Here is a 27,106-nt window from a genome sequence, read left to right on the forward strand (position 1 = left end):
GCTGATCCCAGATAAGCTGCTGCCAGTCAGTTCCCTAGGTGATATTAGCACCTCTTCCCCCGGGAATCAGCACCCGAGACAAAGCAATCCCACGGGGTAGCCTAGGAAAGAAGCGGGAGAGCGGCTGCTCCCCCATTACACACACCAGCCAGGGGCAAGATCAACACTTTTGTTTATTAGAAGCAGCATTTTGTTAGTTGGGGGCCTTCCAGAAGGGGGGAGGTGAGAGAGCACCAGGTGAGCTTAATTTGGGTCGTTAGCACCAAATCACCTCTCTCTCCAATGCGGAAACTTCAAAAGGGAGGGGAGGCCGGCATGCTCCTAGCCCTGCTCAGCACCCTCTGCAGGGTTCCTCCAGCATGGGGGGGGGAGAGCCCCACAAAATCCTCTGCCCCTCACGAATTTCCACCCAGCGAACCGTCCTGTGGCCAGATCTGCACGGCAGGTTTCAGACCCTGATGGCAGATACCAGCAGAGCTGCCCTTGTGCAAACGCCGAGTGGAGTCAGGTAAAACTAGGGAAGGCAGTGCTGCCTAGTGAGCAGCACACTGCGTTACCACTTGGGAGCCTGGGGCTCTTCTCCCAGCTCTCTTGCTGCTTTAATGAGCAACCTGGAACAAGTTACGTGCATCTTCTTGCCTCAGTTTCCCCAGATGTAAAAGGAGGGTGAGTTATTTGCAGCTGCACGGTTTAGCCCTGCTTGGAACCAGGATAAGCTGCCTGGCTACACGAGGGGCTAGCAATGGGCACAGGCCCTCTGTTGGCAAGGCCTGTGTTCATCTCTTCCAAGAGTCTTCTTCTGCTGTGAGGGGCAGCGTCTCATACCCTCCAGTTTGCACTTGGAGAAACTGAGGCACAGAGCACACCCATGACTCATGAGCATCCCTATTACGGCTCTGCCTAGAAGCCCTGAGCAGAACCCCTGTGCTCAGCTCTGTGGCAACTTCCAGGGATGAACAGGTCCTGCCCCGAAGAGCCGAGACTCCATTAGAACGCAAGGAGGGGAAGGAGCCGCCGGGGCTTGTCTACACACAATACGTGGGAAGAATGGGCTTAGGGGACGTGAGACTGGGCGGGATTCGTCCTGGGCTGCGCTCGGCAATGCAGCCTCTCACCCAGCTCTTCGTGGCCCTGTTCAGCCAGGGACCGACTCAGCAGCACGGACAAGCTGTAAGAGGGAGGAAAAGGAGCGGGGGGGAACAGTAAAAGCAATGCACAGTCCTGTGGCGCCTGCGAGGCTAACGAATATATTGTCTCCCGAGCTGTCGTGAGTAAAACCCACTTCAGCGGATGAGTTGAATGAGGGGGGCGCAGTGATAGTCACGCAGGGAGCCCCGACATCCCAGTCTCCTTCCATGGCCTCCAGACCCAGCCTTGGCAGCTGACAGCTTCGCCTCGCACCTCTTTCTGGGGTCTGGCAGGACCCCTTGGAAGCAACAGTAAGACATTCATGTGTCCCTCGCAACTTTCATCCCAAAGTGCTTAGTAAACAGAGGGCAAGTCCACCAGTGAACTGTCATAGAACTGGGAGGGAACCTCGAGAGGTCCTCGAGTCCAGTCCCCTGCCCTCCCCGCAGGACCAAGCATCAGCTAGATCAGTGTTTCTTAAACTATGTTCCGCAGCACACCGAGGTGTGCCACGGAGAACAACAGAGTTCAAAATGGCCGCCCTTAAAGAGGCAGGTGACTTTTTTTTTTTTTTTTTTTTTTTTTTTTGCTCAATAACTTCCCTCCATCCTTTTTTTTTATGTGCTCCACAAAAAATCCTTGGTGTGCCTCATTTAAAAAAGACATTGTTTGGTGTTCCTCGGTCTCAAAAAGTTTAAGAAACACTGGCCGAGATCATCCCCGGGAGGTGTCTGTCCAACCTGCTCTTAAATATCTCCGGTGATGGAGATTCCACAACCTCCCTAGGCAATTTATTCCAGTGTTTAATTCTCAAAAAATTAAGAGACGAAAGTGGGGCTGGCTAGGCCACATTCTCAGAAAACCATCGTCCAGCGTAGTCCGTCAAGCTCTCACATGGAACCCGCAAGGAAAACACAAAAGAGGAAGACCTCGGACAGCGTGGAGAAGATCTACTGAGATTGAAGGACGACAACAGGGGTACTCCTGAAGTTTTGTCTTGAGACAGAGTGAAGTGGAGGAGACTTGTAGGTGACCTATGCTCCACTTGGGCTAGTGTTTAACCACCCTGACAGTGTCTGTCTAACCTGCTCTTGAATATCTCCAGTAATGGAGATTCCAAAACCTCACCAGGCAATCTATCCCAGTGTTTCACCACCCTGACAGTGAAGCTTTTCCTAATGTCCAACCTCAACCTCCCTTGCTGCAGTTTCAGCCCATTGCTTCTTGTCCTGTCCTCTGAGATTGAGAACAATTGTTTTCCCTCCTCTTTGTGACACCCTTTTAGGTATTTAGAAATGTAGCTACTTCTGGGGCAAAAGGCAGCTGTGTTTTAACAGTGCTCAGCTACAGGAGGCAGCACTTTGGGACTGAAAAGAGGGCCTTACCTAGATACCCATCAAAGGTATTTAGAAGGCACTTATCACCTTAATAGCCAAGCGCTGGAGCAAATGGAGCCTGAAGAGATCAAGCCCTTAGTCCTCTGATGTGAGGCCAGATTCCTGCTCCATGGGGCCACATGGTCACCCTGCCTCCTGTGGGGCGTTTTATGCCTTCCTCTGAAGTATCCGGGATTGGTCACCGCAGGGAACTGCCGGGAAAGGCGGGGAACTGTTAGCTGGCGGGGCTCATGAGCGGGTGTCAGGCCGGCAAGGAAGTGACTCCGCTACTGCCTTGCATGAATCGACTGATGTTTCCAGAGCCCCCCGGCAGCCTCCCAAGGAGCTCATGCAATGGATTGCAAAGTGCCAATGTAGGATGGGGTGCTCATCGGGCCTAGAAGGTCCCTGGCTGCAGGTGGGCAGGGTGTCATGCCCCCGGTGTTCCAGAAGGGGTCAGAATGGTTCTCGATCCCCCTCACTCTGGTCCTATCACGCTTCATAACGAGGACACTCGGACGGCAGTATCATTACGGTGCTATCGCAGGGAGGGGTTCTGCTTCTTCATACTTACTTCAGAGAGCTGGCCAGGCCAATATCCGGCTTGGAAGGACAACAGTGCATAATTCATCAACACGGCTTCCACTTGTGTGTAGGAATTCAAGGGGTAATAATAAGTAACTCCGCCAAGAAGATAACCCTTCCGGCTGCATGACACCGTGACAATTGCCTACTGACAGGCAACGTTACGCTGTAACTATTCTGTAATTCTGGTAACCTTCTTAGAAACGGTGACGGAGAGATCTAGCTGTAAAACAACCCCCCGGTCAGAAAGGCTCAGGATTTCTTTAGCGATGCGTTTCGCACATGGTGTTTCCAGGTGGCGACGATGAATACAGCATCTTTTGAGCCAGGATATAAAAGCAGTCACCAAATATTACCCAATGAAGTCTCATGTTCCTCCTGTGTCCCCGTTTAACAGGACCAAAGAACAGGGAGGTAAAGGGACTTTCCTGAGGTCTGGCAGTGACTCGGTGGCAGAGCAGCTAGGAAAGGCACTCCAAAGAGTTCTGACTTGCAGCCCCTCTTACCACTACACACACGGCCTCCTGGAGCTAGGGATGGATCCTGGCAGAGACCAAGTTCTGAGCTCCGCCCGGAGGCTTTCAGTGCGGGAGGGGGTCTCCCCTAAAGGGATTATCTATGTTTCAGTTCGTCTCCGTCCTGGATTTGAGTTCCTTTATGACAGCTTTTGTAGCACCGGGCTCCCTTCTGGGCCCTTTTAGCCCTTCCTGAGTGTGCCAGCCCCACACACCCGCACCTGGGCACAGGGGTCCGGGCAGAGCGCAGTCGGAGGGAGGTGACAGAATGCGGGGGCAGGTGCAAGCTGGGCTTCCCAGACGCTCCCCGCTTCTGCCAGTCTCCACGTTCCAGGGGAGCAGGGAGGGCCTGGGTGAGGGGGGGCAGCAAGGACTCTGGGGGGGTACAGAGAAGGGAGTGTACCTCTCCCTGGCCAGGCAAACGCAGTTGCTTGCTTCTTACAATCAATGGCAGGCGGCCACCGAGTGGGACTGGGGCGGTGAGGCCAAATGGACGCACTGTAACCAACCCCATCGCCCCCGGAGGCGGCTCCGGACAGAGATAAGCAAAGAACTGGCTACTGCTCCGCCTCCGCCCTGTGGAGGCCGTAGCTGGACTTCCCCGGCGCGGCCCCGGGGCTCTTCTTGGGCACAACCCCTGGGGGAGGGTTCCCCAAGGCCACCTGGGTTGGGCCACTCGCTAGAGCTGCAAGCCAGCCCATCACCCACCCCACCCGGCAAGAAAGGGCCTTTCAAAGCCGGGGACGGCGAACCCCTCTGCAGCGGGTTGCTGGCCGTTCAGCTGAACCCGGAGGCGCACCCGCCTCGGGGGGCGTCTCTGCGTGCAGGCTGGCAGGGGCGAAGCCGCGCTCTTTGCCCCGCGCCTGCATTCGGAGATGCTCTTGGGCAGCGGGGCGGGGGGGACGGGATGCTAAGGGAGCTTCCTGCTTCTCCTTGCACTGCAGACTCTGCTGCACCCCTGTGTGCTCTCCCCCTCCCACACACACCCCCCACACACACACACCAAGGAGCTGGGCCTGCTGCCGGCTGCTTCTGGGGTGCAGCGCAGTCGGCGGTGCCAGGCCAGGCAGGGAGATGCCTTAGCCCCCCACTGCTCACCGGATCCCCCTGCAGCCACGAGACCCAGGGCCTGACATTCCACAGCCCCTGGGTCATAACCCTCACTTTGCAAACCCCTGGTCTTAAGCACACGTCACCAGCCACCCGCTGCGACTGCATCATACCGAACACCGTGCGCCCTGCTTCCATGCACGGGTGGCTTTTCGGGCCAGGCGCCAGCGGGTAGCCACTCTCCTGGATGCATCCCCGCCCCCCGGGCCAGGTGTGTGCTGCTGCGGGGGGGCTGGCTGAGTCCATCCCCCTCCCCTCACTTCTGTTAATTCAGGTCGGCTTCTCCAATTTGGGGACACAGCAAGCCGCTCGGCCAAGCTGCCTCCCCCACCCTCTTTCTCCTCCCTCACAGGCTCCTGCTAGGTGAGGTTCCTCCTTCCCTCTCCAGCTGCTGAATGACTTGCAGGGAAGCCAGAAAGGAAGGTTCTGCCTCTATCTGCAGAAACTCTTCCCAGATCCCAGGACTGACGCATGTGAGGTGCCAGCAAGAGACTGCAAGCAAGCCTCTGCTTCCTCATGTAACCTTGCGGCTGGAGCCAAGCTTGGGACTTACTGCAGCCTGTGCCTCTCCAGTGCCTTCTCCTCCCCAGATGGGAGCGCCTTGCCTGGAGCCACCTTCCCATGTAGGAGGAGGCAGCGCCCAGGCAGAAGGAGAGATGCAACCCAGTGAATAAACTGTGGAAAGCAGTGAGGTTTCTATTTTGGGGCCGGGCGGGGTGGGGAGGCAAGGGGGAAATGGATGAAACAAACTTGGATGCTAGGAGGGTTCTTCAAGCACGGCACGGACCTTGGTAACGCTTAGAAAGGAAAGGAAGGAAGAACACGGATGCGCTGCTCCAGCCTTCTCCATGCACTGTTATCAATTTTTGTTCCAGGCACTTTCTGATCCCATGTGGTTTTAAAGGTGCAAGAACTGTGTGTGTGTGTGTGTGTGGGGGGGGTGTTTCTGACACCTCCTTTCCTGGGGGGTTTCTGACTGCAAAGGAGGGGAGCACAACTCCTTACCTTCACCCCCCAGGAATGAGCCAGCTTTAAGGGATTTTTGGAGAGAGTCCAGCTCAGAACTGATTTTCTTCATTTTATGTATTTATCTCTCTTTTTTTTTAAATTTTGGCAAGCGACATGCAGCACGTCAGCCTCCAAAACCTTTCCATGTAAGCGCTTTTCTTTTCTTTCCTCCCAGCTACTTTTGTTCCAAATTATTTGCAACAAGGTTTAATCAATAGTGTACTAGTGGTAGACAGACTCACCCTCCCAAACAAAACCCTGTGTATTTTTTCTCTCTCTTTTGTTTCCAAATACAGATGTTTCCAGCTCTTAATGCTCTCCTGTCAAACCCAGGTATGTTTGCAACAGATTGTCTATTTTACTAACCCCCCCCACCCCAACGGGAAAAAATCAGGTTATGGGCTTTTGAGATTTACTTGTGGGGTTCTGGCTTTGCGACAAAACCAGGTTGTTTAAAAGTGCACGGTTGCAATAGCATTGAAACCCAAAGTGCCCAAAGCTCTTTTGGAAACTAGAGTAATTGCTTTTTTCTCCCCCTGCGGTGCATTTGCTTTAATCCTAAAGGTGGGATGTATTGGGCTGTGTGTGTTGCTTGAAAATCAATTAGCTAATGTCCTCTCAACCAGAATCAAAGTTTTACCTGTGTATTCCATTTTGCGACGGCTGAGAACACCGGTTTATTCTACTCACGTTCTGAAACCTGTTGTAGCTTTCGAAGTTAAGGAGCGAGCGCTCTCCTGCAAATGCCTTTGCTTGTGGGGATAACGTTAGTCATGTAAGGAAACTGAGGGGATAGATTCTAGTTGCAGACCAGCATCACTCAGTGTAGTAACCAATGCAGTTATACTGGGAGCAGAATCTGGCCCAGTGAACTCAGTGGCTCTGTGCATGTGAGAAACGTTACTTCTCAGGAAGTTCAGGGCCATTATTATTTTAAGGGTCTTGGAAATTGTCTGGTTAGGTGTAAGTGTAATAGACAAGTAAGATCGGTGGGATTGCTCCGGGGTGTAGCTATTTTCAGGGTCCTGATGCCTACATCCTGCATGCATTGTGCTGTCTATGAACCCTGTAGATTTGGCTCCCATGCTGCCCTTTGAAGGGACATGCCTGATTGCAGAACTATACGCGGGAGAGACTCTGGGGGCCCAACCCTCCTCTCATGCCCATTTTATACCACCATGACCCCACCGGGCCAGATCCACGGGGCTGTAAGTCAAGCACTGCCGAGCGGTACGCCAGGGACTGGGCCCAGGCGTGGCAGCGGAGTGACTCCAGATTGACACCCGCCAGAGCGGAAGCAGGATCAGGCCTGTGGGTTTGAAATGCAAAGTCAGAGCGGCTCACTGTGGCTTGGGGTGTCACTCCCCCTCCCCCCCTTTCCCATTCCTTTTGCACATGCACCGTCCCTTTTGGTGAGCTCAATAAAAGCCAGGGCTATTAAAATGCACTCTTCCATACCAGCACCCTCTCCGCTCGCCTCCAGCCCGCTGGAACAGGCCAGCCCTCGGCTGCCCCTCATCCACTCAGGCCGGGCCTTTCGCACTTTGAAAACAAGAGGGGAAGGGAGCCGCTGCCTTTGATGGGGACCGAAACACCCCCAAAGGCTCTAAAGCGCAGCCCTGGCAGGAAGTGAGACCCAAGAGCCCCCCCCCCCCACACACACACACACAAAAAGGCTCCTACATGCAGCATGGAACGGAGCAGAAATTAGCACAATGGTGTCGGGCCTGGTTTTATGGCCCCCTTTGGGGGCGGGGAGGGTCCTCTGATGATGCTGTGAAAGGTGAGGTGGTGCTTTCCCCCACCGAGGGTGTACAGCGGGGCGGGGGGCGAGATGGGGGGGGGGGAAGCCGGCAAAGGCCAGGGCCATGCTTGAGCTCCTGTGTGATGAACAGCTGTCCCGGGTGGGGGGGGGGCGGCTGATCACCAGTTCCTTTGGCAGCAGCAAGGGGCCGATTCCCCCCAGCGGCCACACTAAAGACCTGTGAAGATCCCCCGTAGATGTTGGCTGTGATCTTTCCTAGCCCCTCCTTTGTGAAGGAGATGGGGGCGAAGTGGCGGAGGGGAGGGGGGTGTGGGGGTGTGGGGGAGGTTTTGACCTGTGAGCTGGAATAAGCAATGAGAAAGAAAAGAGCACTCAAGGGGAGAAAGAAGCAGAGCCAAAAAAAAGCAAGAAGCATTTGGAAGATCTAAAAGGGGCAGCTGTAGTCACTCCACTTCTACCTTGCTCATCCCTCCCCCACGCTGTGTAGGGTTCACACAGGGCCTGCCCGATGCTATGAAGCCTGATGGATGGGGCCAGACAGCAACAGGGCTAGGAAGGGGCAGCAAGGGTGGGCGAGGAGGGGGGCCCGGATCCAAAAGCCAGCCTGAGTCAAAAGAAGAAAATTGCTTCTTTGCCAAAGGGTCTGATCCGGCATGGGGCTGAGTGCCAGGCGCTGGCCCTAGACGTGTACAGGGCCTGGGAGGGCCCATTCACCTGATGGCGTCCGTGCCACACCCAACTTTTCAGAAGTGACTCTGGGCGCTCTGCGTGGGTGACGTGAAAGGGTCCTGATCCCCAGACAGGGCTGAGCACCCATCTGAGAGCGAGGGCCCTTTAAAGCGTCTCCTGTTGCGCCCCGAGAAACAGAGGCGTTCAAAATGACTGGCCGCGTCCGAACACCCGCGCTCGGAGGCTAGCTCCCCGGGAAAGCGCTCGGCTTCACCCTCCCTGGGGATGCGGCGTGCAAGCCTCATTCGTGCTGGTGAGCGCTTGCACGAGTGTTCACTATCGGCCGGGAAACTGCTCGCCTCAGGACGCCCAGCTCGCGTTGCACCCCCGAGTCTGCTGCGAATGCGCTGGCCTTCCATGCCTCCCGATAAATACGATAGTCAGACTATAGGGGACCATTTCGACGTGTTTTATGTGGGATCGATACATTAATAGCTGTTACAAGCCTGGGACGGAATGAGCAGTCTACAACATGGGCGTTTTCATAAGAACGTCCACAGATGGGGGTTGTAAGCCGTGATTATAAGCCACCTTTCATCCTGTTGGACTCTTTCCTGTAGGAAAGCATCTATTAGCCATCAATTAACCCTTTGTTAACTATTTTGAACCCCGATAGGACACATGACCGTAATGTAAGGTTACAGAGACTTAGGCCGGATATGCAAAACTGTCTCACGCTGAGTCTTCCGGAAAAATCAACCCCCTGTTTAGGTGCCTTAATGCAGGGGTTCTCAAACTTTGTGATACCGCGACCCCCCCTCTAAGTTGCTCGCGATCCCCCTCTAAGTTGCTCATGACCCTCCTGGGGGTCAGGACCCACAGTCTGAGAAACGCAGCTTTAATGAAAGCGGAGGTCTTTGGAAAATCTGGGCTTGACGGTGGGTTTTGAGCCTGTCTGAAAATTCTGGTAATAAGGTCACAAGAAGGTATCTGAAACACACCATATAGTGCAGATTGGGTGGAGAGAAGATATTCATATAGGGAGAGACAATCAGGCTGTGTCTAGACTGGCCAGTTTTTCCGGAAAATCAGCCGCTTTTCCGGAAAAACTTGCCAGCTGTCTACACTGGCCACTTGAATTTCCGGAAAAGCACTGACTTCCTACTGTAAGAAATCAGTGCTTTTTTGCGGAAATACTATGCTGCTCCCGTTTGGGCAAAAGTCCCTTTTGTGCAAAAGTTTACCAGTGTAGACAGCTCAGGTTTGTTTTGCGCAAAAAAGCCCCGATTGCGAAAATGGCGATCAGGGCTTTTTTGCGCAAAAGCGTGTCTAGATTGGCACAGACGCTTTTCCGCAAAAAATACTTTTGTGGAAAAGCGTCCGTGCCAATCTAGACGCTCTTTTCCGAAAATGCTTTTAACGGAAAACTTTTCCGTTAAAAGCATTTCCGGAAAATCATGCCAGTCTAGACGCAGCCTCTGTGTTTAAGTCTCTGAGGGAACAGCCGTGTTAGCCTGTAACTTGGAAAACTTAAAAAACAACGACTAGTCCTGCAGCACTTTAGAGATGAACAAAACATGTAGTTGGCATCATGAGTTTTTGTGGGCACAACCCACTTCTTCAGATGTTTGGAGTTTAAGGTGTCCAGTTTTCAAATAAATAGCATAGGGAGGAAATGGGTTGGGGAGAGAAGGAAAAAGAATTGGGGGGGAAAAAGGGGAAAGAAATTGTCAATTAGTGTCCATGCTAACTGAAGCTGATAAGAGCACTTAGTACCTATTATCAGCTTTTATTATTGTTTATTATGTGTAACACTGGGACCCTTGGCCACAGACCAGAACCCTTTTCCTTTTGCCACAAGAACTTCTGTGTCAACGCAGTGGTCTGTCACTGCTCTGTGGGTGTTTCTGATGAGCTGAAGTTGGTACTACAGAAAATCTTTGCTCAGCTCTCAGAGAAATTTGGGGCAGATTAAAGTGATACAAAGACAGGGCATGAGCCTGCTTCATCTGAAGTCAAAGACAAAATGCACACCTGACTGAGAGCCAGCTTAGCAATAGGCATTTAAGATCTCTGTTCTTAGCTGGGTGAAATCCTGGCCTGATTTACCCCAGCTGATTTCAATCAGTGGTCTTCCACTGAAGGCAATAGGGAACATTACATGGCTACAGATGGATTTACCTATGTGTCGAGTGCAAGCTAAAGATCTACATTCTGGTTGAAATCTTTACAAGGCTAAGAGATTTGAACTCCAGCTGCTTCAAAAATCCAAGTATTTCAATATTTTTTTTCTAATTTTTGTAGAAATATTTCCAACAGCAAAGATTTTTTTTCCAGCTTCTGATGACTGGTTTTGGCACATTTTCTGTTGGTGGTAACAAGTTCAGGTTTTGAAAATTATCCTCCAATTTTTTTGCTGGAACCCTCACCAAAAAAAAAATCTTTGTATCAATTTTTTTAACCAAAAACTGAATATTTGCCCCCAAGAATGTTTTTTGTATTTTAAAATTGAAACCCTCAGTCATTTTAAGCAAAATATATAGATGTTTGTGGGAAATTTATTTTAGTCAAAAAAGCCACTTCTTGTTTAAAAAATGTGACCACCTGAATTGCGTGTCAAAATCTCTTAAGGAGTCTTGAAAATCTGTCTTAGCTCTTGAAATCCAGCCTTCCTATTCCACTTGCATAGAGATAAAATGACCCCTTCTCGTACCAATAAAATGCATAGTTAAAGACAGTGATTGAAGTTTAACTGCTGCCTGATAGCTCTGTATCCATGGTAGGGAGTGAGGATTATCAGCATTGTAGTTCACCAGCATGGCTGTTGTAATTAGTTGGTATTTACCATACAATAATGCACGTGTGTTTCTGCCAGGGCATTAGCATAAGTCACAAAGCCTGCTTAGGTACAATACACACTTTATGTAACCGCCTTTCCGAGGGAGCTGATTCCGCTGTGAGTTACACTGGTGTAAATCCGGAGTAATGCTGCTGGAGTTAACAGTTATACCAGTGTAAACGTGAAAGGCTGAGCTATAGATTCTGCTCTCACATAGTCTCCATAATGGCTTGCGGCCAGTGGGGTTGCAACCTAAGTGTATCTGAGCAGAATTTTTCCCTCTCCTTTGTAACTTTGAGGGGCGGGGGGAGAAGGGGATTCAGTCTATATGCTTTGACACACATGCATGTAGCCAGAGCGGCACAAAAGGTTTGCATGCAGAGCCACAAACACATCAGTCTTCTCTGGGTCTCTGCTGGGACAGAAAAATTCAGTTTGTTGTCCTGTTTGCTACAGTTTAGGAAACTTTCCAGGTGGCTCAGGCCGGGTTTGGAGCACATGTGAGCTGGTGTATGGGATCGAGTCGATCCTCTTGGACACCAGCAGCCAACGAGACCGGAGAGGTCGGACCCCAAGTTCCACGTTGCGTTTTGTGGCTCTGAGGCTGAAAGCAAAATTTGGGGCAGGGAACCTCACTGCGATTGAAACTAAAAGGAAAGTCTGCTGCCCCAGGTGGTTGTCGTCCTGCTTGTTACAGGGTGTGACATGGACGTCTAGTTGCTTCTCACACATACGTGGAGCTTCCAGCTGTGAGTCCCGCACTGTGGGTTCAACACTTGACTTCATTTACAGCCACCGGAGCAGGATTCTGCCCATTCTGAGTCCCGTATCACTGAGGGCTGAGCCATAGAGTAGAATGAGCTTCCCACAGCAGTACGAATTGCTATGGTGGGGGAACAATGTTCCCTCTCATCTTTTCTAGCTGCCGCATGCAGATTTTTTCCATCCAGGTGTGGAATAATTTTGTTCTGTGCACCGAGGCATGTGTAGATGGGCACCACCCGTAAAAACAACTGGGCGGCATTGGAATCTCTCCCGAGCAGCCGCACACACACCCAGCTTACAGGGAACGTTAATGAGGAAGCACGTTCAAGCGAACTTGGGGTAATGTCGCGGTTTTACTCCTTTGTAGGGACTGGCTGGGAATTCCCACCTACGAGAGGGGGCTTGGCTCACCAAGGCTGGCGGATGGTTTGGGATTGGCCTGGGTTTTGAAGCATTTCTGTCCCGGTGGCTCTTGTGTGCAAGTGCAGACGGTTTTGCCTGTGATGGTGGGGGCAGGGTTCACTTCCAGTCTGCCGTACGTGCCTACACGCTAATGCTTCAGGGTTTCAGCCAGCTGCCTGGCGGGGTCGGGAAGGGATTTGTTTCCTCTCCCAGTGCGGTCTGGCTTTTTCCAGTCCTCGGTAGCGTCAGGGATGGCCACAGCTAGAGACTGGACCGAGGACGGGGAGGGCCAGGGCTCGGTGGCTGGAACGTTCTCCCCCCCGGGTGCTTGGCTGGCTGATCAGGGGTCAGGAAGGAAGATTGGCAGGGACCTGGAGCAGGGCTGTTCCCCTTCCTCTGCAGCGTGTGGGGGTGGGACCCTTGCCAGTGAACCTGGGTCTCCCTCACTTAACCCTTCCCCTACTCAGGATCTTGGGGGAGCAGTGAGGCTCTGGGTGATGCTGGGGTACTACGGACAGCACTGGCTGGGGTGCTGGAAATCCATCTGGCTGAGAGCGGCGCTGGGGGGTGCGGAGAGCGGCGCTGGGGGGTGCTGAGAGCGGCGCTGGGGGGTGCTGAGATAGGGTTGTCAGGTATTGACCTGGACAGCCCAATATTTTTGTCTCCTGTCTGGTAAAAAAAATTGAGAAAATACTGGACACCTATTTGCCCACCTTCCGCCCGTGGTCTGTGGTCACTAACGACAGCGAGAGTCGGGCGGGGGGGGGGTGTCTTTACTACTTCATCTCTTCTCCTTTCTCCCCAGTGGAGCTACCCAGCCCTGTGTCTGAAGAATCCCATTCCTAAGGTGGCCAGAGGCCACGACGATGGGCATGGAAAATAGACACGGAGGCTGGAAGCTCGTTAGGGCAGGGACTGTCTTTTGGTTCAGGGTTTGTACAGCGCCTGACACCATGGGTTCTGCTCCAGCACCGGGGCTCCTGCCTGCTTCGCTAACGCAAATACGCAATCGAGATCGATAGAAACCACAAGTGTGGCACCTTACCTAGAGACTATCAAAATATACACAGAGTAGCATGAGCTTTTGTGGGCAAAACCCACTTCTTCAGAGGAGATTGAGTGGGGTGGGGGGAAGGGGGACGCTCAGAATTTGTAACAGAAAAAGAAATGGGGGGGAAGTACCTATCAATTGTAGTGCCGGCTGGCTGGATAGATAGGAGTGGTGTATGGGGACAGATAGATACAGGGTGTGTGGGGACAGTGTTATTGTGGGCATATGGGTGATGGTTATTTACGGTAGATGGAAGGTTTATATTAGAGCATTATATTGGATGGATGGACAGACACAGATGATGTGTTATGTGGTGGAGAGACGGTTCTAGTAGATAAGCAGACGCATGGAGAGACTGACAAACCGGTGGAGAGAAGATGATCCTCGATGGGGGTCACGTTTCTGCAGACACCGAAGGAGACTTGTTTTCCCCATAGCAATCGGGTTGCTACCCCAGCCGAGCAGGACTTTGGGGGTGGCGAGGCACAGGGCTCTTACCAATCCCAAGAAGTAATGGAAACAGGAGATACTGCTGCCCAGCGGGCTGGCGCTCCGAGGGGGCAGGAGGCATGGCGGGGGGGGAGGGCGGGTCTTGCCTAGGCAGGCATGTGGCTAGAGAGAGGCACCGGTTGATCTCTTCTTAGGAGGGAGCCTATGGGCGGGAGCAGGGTGGGGGGCGGCAGTATGAGCTGACACCCACACACAGGGCTGCCGGCGGGGGAGGGCAAGGGGTGGGCGATTTTTAAAAGCCTGGGACTCTAGGCTGTTGCTGTGATGTCAACAGTGGTTACTGGGCCCTTTAAATCGCTGCCAGAGCCCCGACACCACGGTCTGGGCAGCTCTGGCTGTCTCTAGCCCCGCCCCTTCTGCCCGAGGCCACGCCCCTTCCAGGGACCCAGACCCCGGCAAAGTCTGTCCCCAGCCTCACCCCAGATTCAGCCTCTCTGTATGTCAGAGGGGAGCGGGGTGTTCAGGCCCCATGCCGCCCTCTGTTGAGGCTGCTGGCTAGATCCATCTGGGGTCGCAAGCAGCGTTCCCTGCAAGCTGTGGGTTTGTGCAGCCACTCAGGAGAGATTCAAATGCCGCCCAGCTGACGAGCAGAGCACCCACAGCTAGGGGTTTGATTTCCACCGGTGGTGCACGTTCACACAGGCCTCGGTGCACACACAAAATTTATTCCGCCAATGGATGAAAAAGAATAGTGAGAACATGGGTGACTGGTGTTAGGGGCACCGGATAGAGCACTCACCTCACATCCGTCAGTGCACAGCCAGCAGGCGGTAATGACGTTAGGTCACTATCTACTTGGGAAGGAGCCAAAGCAGGGACGTAAGGGGCGTATCCCCACCCCTCTGCACCCCATGATGTCTCGGAATCTAAAATCTATACACAAGCGTGCGTGGAATGCAGTGACCCTGTCCACAGACTCCAGGGGGGGTCTCATTTCCAGCTGTATGGGACCTCCCCTCTAGGACCAAACTCCATCCCCTGCTCTCTGTGTTGTCTCCTGACACATGGCGTGCTCCCCAGGGTCACAGACCCCTGCCCGGGATGGCTCCCAGCTCCATATCCTCGCCATGTCTGTGGGGCTGTCCAAAACAAATCCATTTTATTTTTCCCTTTGTAAACAAAGGGGGAGAATCAACCGTCTCCTAATTTTAACCAGTACGTGAGGGACCAGGGCGCCATGACAGACCAGCTGAGCCGAAGGCAGATCAGAGAGTACCAGCTCTACAGCCGGACCAGTGGCAAACACGTCCAGGTGAACGGCAAAAGGATCACCGCCACGGCAGAGGATGGCAACAAATTCGGTAAGGAGTTGGAGATACCCCACCCCCCTCCCCCCTGAGCACCTGGCCGGATCTCAGCCATCTGGGGTGAAAAGAGACTGGCCAATTCTGAGTGATGGCTCTATCGGCCACGCCTGGAAGTGGTTGCCGGCCGTGCAAAGATTCCACATCTGGACCCGGCCAGAGAGACCAGTTCTAACACCAGGGCGAGTCGCACTGCTGGGGTTAGACTGTAAACTCCTTGAGGCAGAGACCGCCTCTTTGTTCTGCGTCTGTGCGGCACCTGCCACAACGGGGGGCCACGTCTGGGGCTCCTCGGTGCTATCACAACGCAAATAATAATAATCAAGAAGCAGCCTGGTCTAGTGGGTAGAGCAGGAGACAAGCCGTGTATGCACCTGGGTTCTCATACCCGCTCTGGGAAGGGAATGGGATTCCGTGTTGAGAGCAGGGGTTGGGCTGAACATTAGAAGTCTTGGGTCTTTCTCTGGGCAGGAACGTTGCTTCCCCTATAGAGCAGAGCATCTGAGAAGGAAGGAGACCTAGTGTCTAGAACAGGGGTGCCAAAGTTGTCTCCCCGGTTTTACTCCCTCCATTGCCAGCACATCCCTGTGCCGCAACCCTGTCCCTGTCTCGGCTTCTCTGTCTATAAAATGGGGATAACAGTGCTGTGCCTGCACCTGGGGAGAGCTTTGAAACACTTAACAGGACAGAGAACTAGTGTCCCTGGCATGGGGTAAGAAGAGGCACAGCTCTTGCTTTGATATATATCCCCAAGAAAGAGACTGAGACTAGACCTTCCAGTTTCGCCAGTTTCATAGCCACACGGCCATGCAGCCAGCTGAACTCTGCTATCTACAGGCTGAACCTCTCTGGTCTGGCAGCATCCATGGTCCGACGTGATGTCAGTTGGCCAGAAGGATGCTCATGAGGGATGTGGCCAAGTTTCCCACAGTCCCATAAAGTGTGTTTATGTGTAGTGTTCTGTGCTCTTATTTCGCTCCAATTTACCCTGCTAACAGTCCAGCAAGCAGCAGCAGTGTTGGTAATGCTGCTAGACACTATCACACTCCCACAGGTTGGCAAATTCTCTGGTTCAGCACCAATCAAGTCCCGAGGGTGCCGGATTAGAGAGGTTCAACCTGTATTAGAAACCAAAAGATGATTTATTGGCAATTGGTATATCCAGGAACTTGCGGCGACAATTTTTAAAGCGAGTCTGATCTAATATACAAAACAGGCTTGCTACAGCCACTCCCGTCCGCCCCGAGTATGCTTGGGACTGAATCTTGGGGTGAAATCTTGACCCCTTTGCATTCAATGACAAAAGTCAAACTTGAGGATTTCATCTTCCAATGTGAGAAGCTAACAAAATACGTGGATTGTTGTTTATATTTCCTGGCTGTGGAAATGTCTCTTGTAGAGGCTACAGGCAAAGTTCTGATTGTGATCAAAGACTGTGATGCTTCCGACGTACAACAGCTCGTTACAGTAACGATTGAGCACAACCTTAGAGACAATAGTTACATGCAACTCTTGCTTAATTTATATTCTGATCAGTTTATTTGGGGGCTAAACATAAATCTGATCAGAAACACACTGCGTTGAGATCTTGTTGGACTCCAGGTACACACATGTGGGCAACTGCACTGAAGATTAATACATTCAACTACCAGATTAAATCAAAGAGAAAAGCTTGAATTGGGTTTAAAATACCCCTAGGTCCCACACCCTTTGGCTACGTCTACACTGCAGAGTTTGTGCGCAAAAATGGCTGGTTGTGCGCAAAAACATGTGGCGCGTCCACACTAGAAGCCTGTTCTTGCACAAGAAAAAGTACAGTAAATTGTAAGAACACAGGGCTTTTTGCGCAAGAGTTATTCCTCTTTCTACAAGGAATAAGCCTTCTACAAGGCACATGTGGACAGGGATAGGGGTTTCTTGTGCAAGAGAGCACCCATGCTGCCATGGATGCTCTTGTGCAAAAGCACATGGTAGTGCGGACACAGTCTTGCTCAAGAACTTTTTGCGCAAGAACTCTTGTGCAAAAAGTTCTTGTGCAAGAAACCTGCCGTGTAGACGTAGCCTTTCGCTTCTGTGGGGGCATGAGTAAGATCACATGGAGGGTCTGTTAGAATATACAATCAGATGGTTGCAGTTTGTTCTGACCACCGGATGAAGATTTCAAGATTCTGTGTCACAAATGAAGCGCCAGGCAGCTCAATTTGTTTTGAGGTTTTTCAAATTATTTTAAGGGTTGGCAGAGAGATGAATGGCTTGAAAAGGATCTTTTTTTTTCAAAATGCCAGCCGATAAAAGGAAGACTCCTTTGCAGGACAAAACATAATGATTAAAACTTCTCCCAGAGCGGGGAAATGTTTATTGAGGAATTGTTCGAGATCAGACGAGAACAGAAGAATGAGTCTTGCCCAGGAAGCTGGTGGCGGGGTAGCTATGGCCATATCAAGGAGAGCTGCTAAAAACCTTTATCGTCCTGCTTGATTGAAACAGTCTCATTACAAACAGAAAGGCGAACGTTTGTTTTCCCCAGAGTGCGGCAGATCTGAGAATTGGCAAAGAAACCTTGGTGCGAGCTTGGGATGGTTTTTAAGCTCCAGGTGCCAATTTCTGCACTTGCTGAGGAATCGGGCCAACTCCCATTAAAGTCAGTGGCCTATCACCTAATCAGGGAGCTGGATTGTGGGTTTTCTATCTAGAGCCAGCCCCGCTCCAGTCAAGGAAGGAACCCGGAGCAGGATTCAATCCATAATTCCCCAGCGGCCCAGCAAAACACTAGCTCCCCTAACTCAGCTGTAACAGTCGAGTGGTCGGAGGCAGGCATGCTGTTTTGCTGCACTAAAATTAGATTCTGTTCCTCCTCCAAGTGTGGGTAGAGGCTTTTCCTTAGAGGTTGTAACGAGAGATGGGCTAACGCTGCAGAGGAGGGAATTTTGGCTAGGAACCCATCAGGAATTGGGACATACAGTGTATTGGTTCTAGGCACCCAGGCCTGGAAGGGACCTCCTGGGTCATCACCTGCCAATGCATCATTTCATCTTGTTCATCAATGTATCTAGCTCCATCCCAGTCGGCTGCCTGGCACAGCCTGCTCCTCTGATTGGACACCGTCTAGTTTCCAGCTCTGAAATGATTCGTGGCCCCTTTATATACGCATGGCGGTTGTGCCCGTGCGGATTGGACAGGCAAAGGGGGTTGAAAGGCAAAGGAACTAGATACCAAACCGCTAGGTCCTAAAACCCAAGAGCTCTGGTTGTTTGATCGTTTCTACTAGTTCCTAGATCAGGGCCATATGCACAGTGTCAAGTCCCTGTAACCCTGCCTGGGCACACCATAGGGCAGCAGGATGGGTTGCTCTTCTGGGAACAGACAGCCGGAAGGAAAGGCAACTGCATAACTGAGGTTTCACGGCTCGGGACAATAGCTTGCGGTTTTCTTAGGCTGCCATTCACCCTTCCCCAGAGGGCCTAACCTGCAAACCGAGCGCCTCGGAAGTCACTTTTGGAGAGCCTGGGTGCAGCGTGCCCATCCCACAAGTACTCCGAAATAATTCCCACCTCCAAAGGGTTCCATAATAGAAAAGGATCCCGGAGTTTGGAGTGCGCACATCTTAAGCCCCCCCCCCCAAAAAATTATGAGCTTGGGTTAAAAATCATGGGGGGGTTTTAATGACTATATTTGGGGTTCTTATTATTTGCCATCTGGCTTCTGAGCCTTTAGAATAAACCCAGGTCAGGTCTTCAAGCTTTTCCCTTCAAGAGATCTTCCGAAAAAATGTCTTCCGAAAAAGCGCGTCCACACTGCAAAAGTGCATCGGAAAAGCGATCTGCTTTTTCAAAAGAGAGCATCCGCACTGAATGGACGCTCCCTCGCATGTGAGCTGCGATTGCTATGGGCGGAGTGGCCACCAGGGCACCTGTGCTTTTTCCTCTTTCCTCCTCTTCCGAAAGAACTCCCTCCTCCCCTCATTCTTCTTCCTCACAGAATGAGGATGACCGATGCTGGAAAAAACCCCTCTGTTCTTTCGATTTTCTTGCAGAAGAGCACAATTGCAGTGTGGGCGTTCCTCAAGTTTTGTTGGAAAAATGGCCATTTTCCCGACAAAACTCTGTAGCGTAGACATACTGTTAGGGACGTGTGTCCTTGCCCCATGGTGTGGTGCTTCTGAGATTCCTAAGCCCTACAGTAATACTACCACTCCGCGGTTCAGAGACCTTATTCTGGGCCTCCAAGAACAGCATTCCCTAGGAGGGTGGGGAAGCACTGGGATGGGTTCCCTAGGGAGACGGTGGAATTTCCATCCCTTGAGGTTTTGAAGTCCCGGCTTGACAAAGCCCTGGCTGGGATGATTGAGTTGGGGTTGGTCCTGCCTTGGACAGGGGGCTGGATTTCATGACTCCTGAGGTCTCTTCTACCCAAGGATTCTATTTTTCAGAGCAGTCAAAGCCCTCCTGCAGCGTACGACACTTATTCATGGGCTATTTTGCTCCTACAATCTCCCCTTCCCCGTTGATGTGGTCTTAGGCATTGGGAATTGTCTCAAAGAACCTCAGAAGACGCCCCCTAATTTCCTTACTAAAAACCTGTGATTTCCGTGAAAAAAGGAAAGGCTGTTTCAAGCAAGACAGAGGTTAAAAGAGCCCCACTGCCCAGCTTCCAGGCCCTGCGCTTTCCAGATCTTTCTCCAGATTAATTAAACACCCACCGGTGCAGGCAACAGATAATTAAACGCAGGTGCAGGCTAGCTCTTGGGTTGCAAGGATATTCCTAGTTTGGTCTGGAACGCCTCGGCCCCCAAGTGTTCTCATTAAAGCATGTGGAATGGACTCTCAGGCAATTAAACCGCGCCGGCGACAAGCGGCACGCAGTCTGCAGCGCCAATCATCCTGCGCCCTCACCGCATTTTTGCCACTTTAACCTTTTCTTCGCTGTGTGTTTTGACACTATGGGCTCGTGGCAGTGGCCGTTTTTCATCACATGCCCCCATGAATCTCCATCACCGGAGATATTTCGGAGCAGGTTGGCAAGGCCTCTCTCAGGGCGGATCTAGACCAATGGTGCTCAACCGTTGTTCATTCATGACCCCCAGAGCCGGGAAAATTTTTGTTGGGCATTTAAAAAAAAGAAAAGAAAAAAGGATCATTTTTTGTTGAGCCAAAAAAAAAAACATGACATGAAAATTTTATGACCCCTTTTAAGCGCTCCCCCCCATCCCCGCCAAGTGTATGTCGGGGGCTGAGCCAGGAAAAGAAAATACCAGCCGGCCCAGATCAAAGCGCTGCGACTCACGGATTGTGCACCGCTGATCTAGACAGTGCTTGGTCCTGCCATGAGGGCAGGGGACTGGTCTTGAGGGCCTATCGAGGTCCTGTCCAGTTCTAGGATTTCATGAAGGGTTTGTTGATCGTTACGGGGGGCAGAGGCAGTGGATGACTGCTTGCTGGACATGGCAGGATATAACTGCCAACTCACTCTTTACTCAAGCCTTCCGGTTACTCAGATTTCTGTCTCTTGGCCCCATTAGCTAGTGAGGGGAAAGCCTTGGGTGCCGCGACAATTTAATGAGATCTGTCCCCATCGCTCCTCTTTGAGGGGGCACAGCTGGTCTCCCCCTGGTGCAAGAAAGCACACAGAGGGCGAGGGGGCCTACACACTTCTACACAAACCTCTAGCTCCAGGGGACTCACTCATGCTAACTCTGATGGTGCAGACATGCTAAAAGCAGAGCATGAGCACAGCGGCGTGAACATCTAGCCACCCCAAACTCGTGCCTGTGGTCTGAGATGGGTGGGTACTCGGGGAGGTTCGCTGTTCGCACTCTAGCCCAGCTCCATCTCCCTGAGCCGAGTGTCAGCCTGCAGCTCCTTATGGAGCTGTGCCCTGTGTCTCTTGGAGTATGTGGTAGGGCGGAAAACTGCATCAGTGCCCGCCAGGTTCCCTAGGTTATGTGTGCTGCAGAGCTGAGATCATTTAACTCCTGGTAGTTTGACCCATTTGGCTCTTGAGTTTGAGCGCATGCACCAACCCCCGGCGTGCAGGTTGGCCGTCACCCCCCCAAGCACCGGTAGAAGGAGTTTTGGTTTTCTCCCTCTCTCTCTCTTTCTCTCCTCCCTGCAGCAAAGCTGATTGTGGAGACAGACACCTTCGGGAGCCGGGTCCGCATCAAGGGAGCCGAGAGCCAGAAATACATCTGCATGAGCAAGAGGGGGAAGCTCATTGGAAAAGTGAGTCACAGACAGGGATCCGTGCTCCCCCCCCCCCAATTCCGTGCCTTATCCCCACCCCGGTCATGGAAGCTGGCTTTCTAACTGTATCCAGGGGTGGAACCCCGCTGGGGGAAGTGGTGGCATCCCCATCTCTTCATGGATAATGGGGTGAAATAAATGCAGTGGCCTGTTATCTATGAAGGATCGGGCCCTGCTGGCCTCCAGTGCCTGAATCTATCGCATCTCTCGTCTGTCTTATTGGAATCCATCTCAGAGGAAGCAAAATGCAGGACAATGTAGCACTTTAAAGACTAACAAGATGGTTTATTAGATGATGAGCTTTCGTGGGCAAAACCCACTTCCTCAGATCAAATAGTGGAAGAAAGTAGTCACAACCATATATACCAAAGGATACAATTAAAAAAAATGAACAAATATGAAAAGGACAAATCACATTGCAGAACAGAAGGGGGATGCGGGGGGTGGGAAGGGGGAGGAAGGAAGGTAAGTGTCTGTGAATTGCTGATATTAAAGGTAGGGAGAGTGGGATGTTTGTGAGTTAATGGTATTACAGGTGATAATTGGGGAAACTGTCTTGGTAATGGGTGAGAAAGTTCAAATTCTTGTTAAGTCCTTGTTGGCAAGTGTCGAATTTTAACATGAATGACAGTTCAGAGGATTCCCTTTCAAGTGCAGATGTAAAAGGTCTTTGTAGCAGAATGCAGGTGGCTAAGTCATTTAGAGAGTGTCCTTTCTGGTTAAAGTGGCAAGAAACTGTTTTCTCTTTGTGATCTTGTCTGATATCTGTTTTGTGGGCATTAATCCTTTGGAGAAGTGGAATGAGGAGTACAGCTAGTTCGGATTAGGAAGCCTAATCCGAACTAGCTACTCCGTGCCGCGTGTAGCCGCGCGGCACAGGGTTCGAACTGCCGGCATTTAAAAATGGCGGCACCCGGCTTATGCAAATGAAGCCCGGGAAATTCAAATCCCGGGCTTCATTTGCAAGTGCGGTATGCCTACATTACCCTGCTAGTTCGAACTAGCGGGGTAGTGTAGACATACCCTCAGTGTTTCTTAAACTGTGTGTGCGCGAGGCAGTCGGGTGTGCCGCGGAGAACAACAGAATTCCAAATGGCCGCCCTTAAAGAGACAGGCGACTTTTTTTTTTTTTGCTCAATAACTTCCCCATGACCCTTCCCCCCCCCCAAACCTCTTTTCTTTTTTGCTCAACAAAAAATTCATGGTGTTTCTCATATAAAAAAATTGTTTGGTGTTCCTCGGTCTTAAAAAGTTTAAGAAACACTGAACTATCTCCATTAAAGTCAACGCAGCTACGCTGGTTCACCCCAGCTGTGCTCCCGCAGTTACCCAGCAGGCTGGGCCTCCACAGAGCCCTGGTCTGCACTCGGGAGTTATTTCCACATAACCCCCATTCTTTTGAAATAACAAGCGCAGCAGCCACACAACCAAGCCCGTTATTTGGAAATCTGTGCTGCTGCTTTCCTTGTGAAATAACACTTCTTTCGAAATAGGGTCATGTGGATGCAATAATGACTCTCCAGAGTCATTGGAAGTAATACAGTGCTTCCTGGGGCTCTGAGTCCGAGGTGACGCGCCCACGTTAATGCAGCCTGCCTCGGACTCATTTTGAGGTTCCCCGTAGCGTGGGCAGGCTTTCAAAGGAGGTTGTGAAATCCCCAGCATTGGACGCTTTTGACAGTAGCTCAGAGGGGGGGTCTAGGTTGGCTCAGCCCTGCCTCAGAGAGGGGGCTGGGCTGGGTGACCACTCAAGGTCCCTTCCAGCCCAGTATTTCTGTGATCCTATGAATTTGGTGAGTCACGGTCCAGTTGCCCTTGGAGCCCAGAAACTGCTCCCTGATGAGCATTGTCTAGCCTCCTCTGAACAGCGGCCATGCCCTGAATGGGGCAGAGAGTCCGGGTTCCCCTCATACCGCTTGCCGGTGGGCCTGGGAAACTCCCCAGGCTTCCATGATGTTTGGCCACCCAGCACCTCCTCTTGCTGCTAGATCCTTCCGGGCCTCGATTCGGGCAAAAAGAAGTGGCCTAGGATCAAACCCATCCTCACCTTTTCCCAGCTGGATTAACCTCCCGTCTCCCCCTTCCATCCCTTCAGCCCAACGGCAAGAGCAAAGACTGCATCTTCACGGAGATCGTGCTGGAGAACAACTACACGGCCTTCCAGAACGCCCGCCACGAGGGCTGGTACATGGCCTTCACGCGCAAGGGTCGCCCGCGGAAAGCCACCAAGAGCCGCCAGAACCAGCAGGAGGCGCACTTCATCAAGCGCCTCTACCGTGGCCAGCTGCCCTTCCCCAACAACGCCGAGCGGCAGAAGCAGTTTGAGTTCGTGGGGTCCTCCTCCCCGACGCGCCGGACCAAGCGCACCCGCGCCCCCCGGCCCCTCACGTAGTGCCCACTGCCCCCCCCCCGGGCTTGGCATGGCGCTGCCGGCCCCTGCGGGGCGAAGGGAGGTGCTATCTGCCCTCCCCACGGCTAGAGCCACGCCGCTGCCCCACGCCGCACCTAGGCCCGTGCCGTCTGCCTCCCCTCACGCCGACCCGCTCCGCTGCCCCCTTCTGGACGTAGGACTGATTCTCTTGCACATGTCACGATCACCGCTACCCCGCGTTGCACAGGGCCGGGTTTCCTGCCCATCCCCGTGCACATCCATCGTGCTGCACGTTGCCACCCCATCACCCTGTATTTTTTTTAAACAAAGATGCTCTATTTTTATACTTGGATTCTCCTAGGCACAAAGCAATATTAACACAGGCGTCAGGCAGGGGACAGAAGGTGTTTTTTGTACATAGATATAACCCGGGCAGGATTCCCCTTTGTTCTAGAGCAGCCCCCCTACCCACCTTCCCCGGAACAACTCCCAAAATTCAACACCCGGCCCTTCGGTGCAACAGCCCCTGTTGGGACGGCAGCAGAAGCCAATTTGTTTCGGAGACTTCTGGGTCTGACCCGGCCCTCCGCATCAGCCCTCCCAGAGACCAGGCCTGGCAGCGGGTTGGGCTAAGATCAAGGGTTCTGACGGGTGAGATCTGTTAGCCCGCGGGACACAGTGGGACGAGACTGCTGCCTGGACCGCAGGGAAGGATCCTGCCTTGCAATGCGGATGACCGAACGGGCCTTTTTTCTCCCACGTGTATTTAGTAAAACAAATTGCCGGTCCACATGGCCCCCGGCACCAATGACTCCAGAGGACTCGGGGGTCGGTAGAGCAGCAGAGGGGGTGCGATCATTCTGCCCTGTCAGAGGGGTGGTAGATGTCGGTCTGTCTGTCTATGGTGCTTAGCTGGCCCCATTACTGCAGTCCCTTGCAATCTGTCACGTACCCGTCTCCCACCAGGCAGGGCGGTGCTATGAGCTCCTGTGGACAGAGGGGGAACAGAGCCACAGAGAGACTAAGGCCTGGTTTGTATGTAAAATGTAGATTGGCCCGTCTAGGTCACACGGGGGACATAGGCAGTGAGTTATATGGGCCCGCAGGCCTGCTACACTGAAGTTTGGGGTCCGGTCTCTTCCCCCAGCCCTGTCTGCCGTCCCAGTGTCCCTCAATGCTGCCTCCTGCCCCCATGCGCCCCCCGGCGTGTCTCCCAGCCCATGCATCCCCCACCCTCCCTGCACTCACCCCACTCTCTCCCAGAGCCTACACCCTCACCCCCTCCAGCCCCCAAACTCCTTCCCAGTCTGCCCCCCTTATCCCCTCCCAGAGCCCAACCCCTCACCCCCTCCTGCACCGAACCTCCCTCCCAAAGCCTGCACCCCTCTTTGTCCCACCACAGAGCTCCCCCTGCCCCCAAACTCCCTCCCAGGGCCTGTAACCCCCCTGCACCCCAGTCCCGTCCCCACCTAACATTTCCTCCCAGAGCCGTAGGCAGGTGTGGGGCAGGCCGTCTGAGTCCGGGAGGGCTGCGAGCTCTGGGCATTCTGAGCCTCACCACCATTTCTGCAAACCTGCCACCCCTGCAGGGGGGTAGAAAAAATGTGCATCCCCAGGACACTCGTTCAGTGGATCTCGCCCCCCAGCAGCTGAGTCGGTGAAAGAATTCTTCCCTCAGCGGCTTGGGGAAGCGGGTTTGCTACATCCGAGGGGGAAGCGCCCAGTGACCGTGGCATAGACCTGCTCGCAATGGCTTTCCCAAGGTCGCCCAGCCAGGAAGGAGGAGGAAAGACCAGGGAACAGAAACCAGGTCTCCAGAGTTCTGACTTAGCCCCCTAAGCACTGGGCCGTCTTTTCCCTCCTGGGGAGTTATTACCCAAGGGAAGAGGGTTCTGGGACTGAGAGGAGCCAGCACTTGTTTTCAGCTTGTCACAAGCCTCTTTCTTTTATTTATTTTATCACGGGGGTTTGACTTTCCTTCTGCCCCCTGTCAGGGTGGTTCCTCTTGTTTCGAGAGACCAAATTCCCACCCACGCTCCCACTCCCAAAGAGAATAGAACGAGGAACCCCTATTGGACTAGCCAGCAAGTGACCCAGGATTCCCTTTCAGATCAAGAGAAACTACTTTTAGGGCTTGTTTTAATCCATTTCGTTATTTCCTTAAGGAGTCGACTGCTGTCGCTTTAGGCCTAAACCTTTAGACTTTGGGTTTTTAAAAAAATAACCAAAAACTAAAATGAATAAAAATTAACGTCTTGGGTATTTTCTTTCTATTTGGTTTGGGGGGCTGTTTTGAGATGTGTCGCTCTGCTGGCGTGGAGACCAGAGGGCCGGTCTAGCTCCACTTCCCCAATGGAGCAAAGTGTAAAGAGTTAGATAAACCGCACGCGTGGCAAAAACCAAATAGGCAGCAGGTTTAAAACCAACAGAAGGATGTTTTTCTTCACTCAGCGCACAGTCAACCTGTGGAACTCCTCGCCAGAGGATGTGGTGAAGACTAGGACTTTAACGGGGTTCAAAAAAGAGCCAGATAGATTCATGGAAGCTATTTGCCAAGATGGGTGGGACTGGTGTCCCTAGCCTCTGTTTGTCTGGAAAGGGATGACAGGAGAGGGATTGTGTGATGATTACCTGTTGTGTTCCCTCCCTCTGGGGCATCTGGTATTGGCCACTGTTGGCAGACAGGGCACGGGGCTAGATGGATCTTTGCATTAGCATCCGGGGAATGGGATGAAAAGCGAACTGCGTCCTGGAGCACACAGCTGCTGCCTCCCCCCACATCCCGAAGTGGCGCCTTTGCAAAGAGCTTAGGACACAATTTTTAAAAATCCCTGTGTGATGTAGGGGCCTCGGTCCCATTTTCACAAGTAAGGCAGGCCTTTGGGAGCCGGTGTGGTTTGCAAGTTAAAGGGACTGGGTATTAGAACGGCCGTCCTAGGTCAGACCAATGGTCCAGCTAGCCCCGGATCCTGGCTCCTGACAGCGGCCAATACAGGGTGCCCCAGAGGGAGTGATCCCTCCCCTGTCACCCCTTCCCAGCCTCTGGCAGTCACAGGCTAAGGACACAGTGTGGGGTTTGCCCCCGACTACTGAGACACCTCGGTGCTTTTCGCCCCCTCCAGCCCAGGTAGGCAGATCACACTAAGAGCGGGGGTTAGGAGGGGGGGCGGGAGCCTGAGGCCCCGAAGAAGGTCACCCAGAAGATCAGCAGCACAGCTGACAGTGCAACCAGGTCTCGGTATTTCCACGTGTGGCACTGTCGCCGCCAGCCCACACTGCCGCTTGGGAAGCTAGCGCCGGGTTCACTCTACTTGCCAATCAATGAATCCGATCAGCTTTCCAGCGCCCCCGCCCCCGTCACGCTCGCCCCGTTTCTCCGCACGGCCTCATGTTACCGGAGAGGAAAGGTGGTTTTGTGATTGGAACTGTTAAGAGGTCTGGCTTCTATTCCTGTCTCCGGCCCTGCCGC

General features: G+C 52.7%; 1 protein-coding gene across 4 annotated transcripts; it reads left to right on the plus strand.

Annotated features, from left to right (window-relative positions):
- Positions 1-331: 331 nt before the first annotated feature.
- Positions 332-25,902, plus strand: FGF17 (fibroblast growth factor 17). Of its 4 annotated transcripts, none has more exons than XM_014579751.4 (6): positions 333-508; positions 5,067-5,868; positions 6,019-6,055; positions 14,847-15,024; positions 21,139-21,245; positions 23,362-25,902. In XM_014579751.4, exons 2-6 carry the CDS (start codon positions 5,837-5,839, stop codon positions 23,656-23,658), a joined length of 651 nt encoding a protein of 216 aa, XP_014435237.1. In that variant the 5' UTR covers positions 333-508; positions 5,067-5,836; the 3' UTR covers positions 23,659-25,902. The 4 variants fall into 4 exon arrangements, with proteins under 4 accessions (XP_075767075.2, XP_075767076.2, XP_014435237.1 ...); XM_014579752.4 differs by having other exon boundaries at positions 14,880-15,024; XM_075910960.2 differs by lacking the exon at positions 5,067-5,868 and having other exon boundaries at positions 332-508.
- The last annotated feature ends 1,204 nt before the right edge of the window (positions 25,903-27,106 follow it).

Source organism: Pelodiscus sinensis, chromosome 28 (assembly GCF_052426305.1).
Source record: "Pelodiscus sinensis isolate ZL-2025 chromosome 28, ASM5242630v1, whole genome shotgun sequence".
In the NCBI taxonomy this organism is placed as follows: Eukaryota; Metazoa; Chordata; order Testudines; family Trionychidae; genus Pelodiscus; species Pelodiscus sinensis.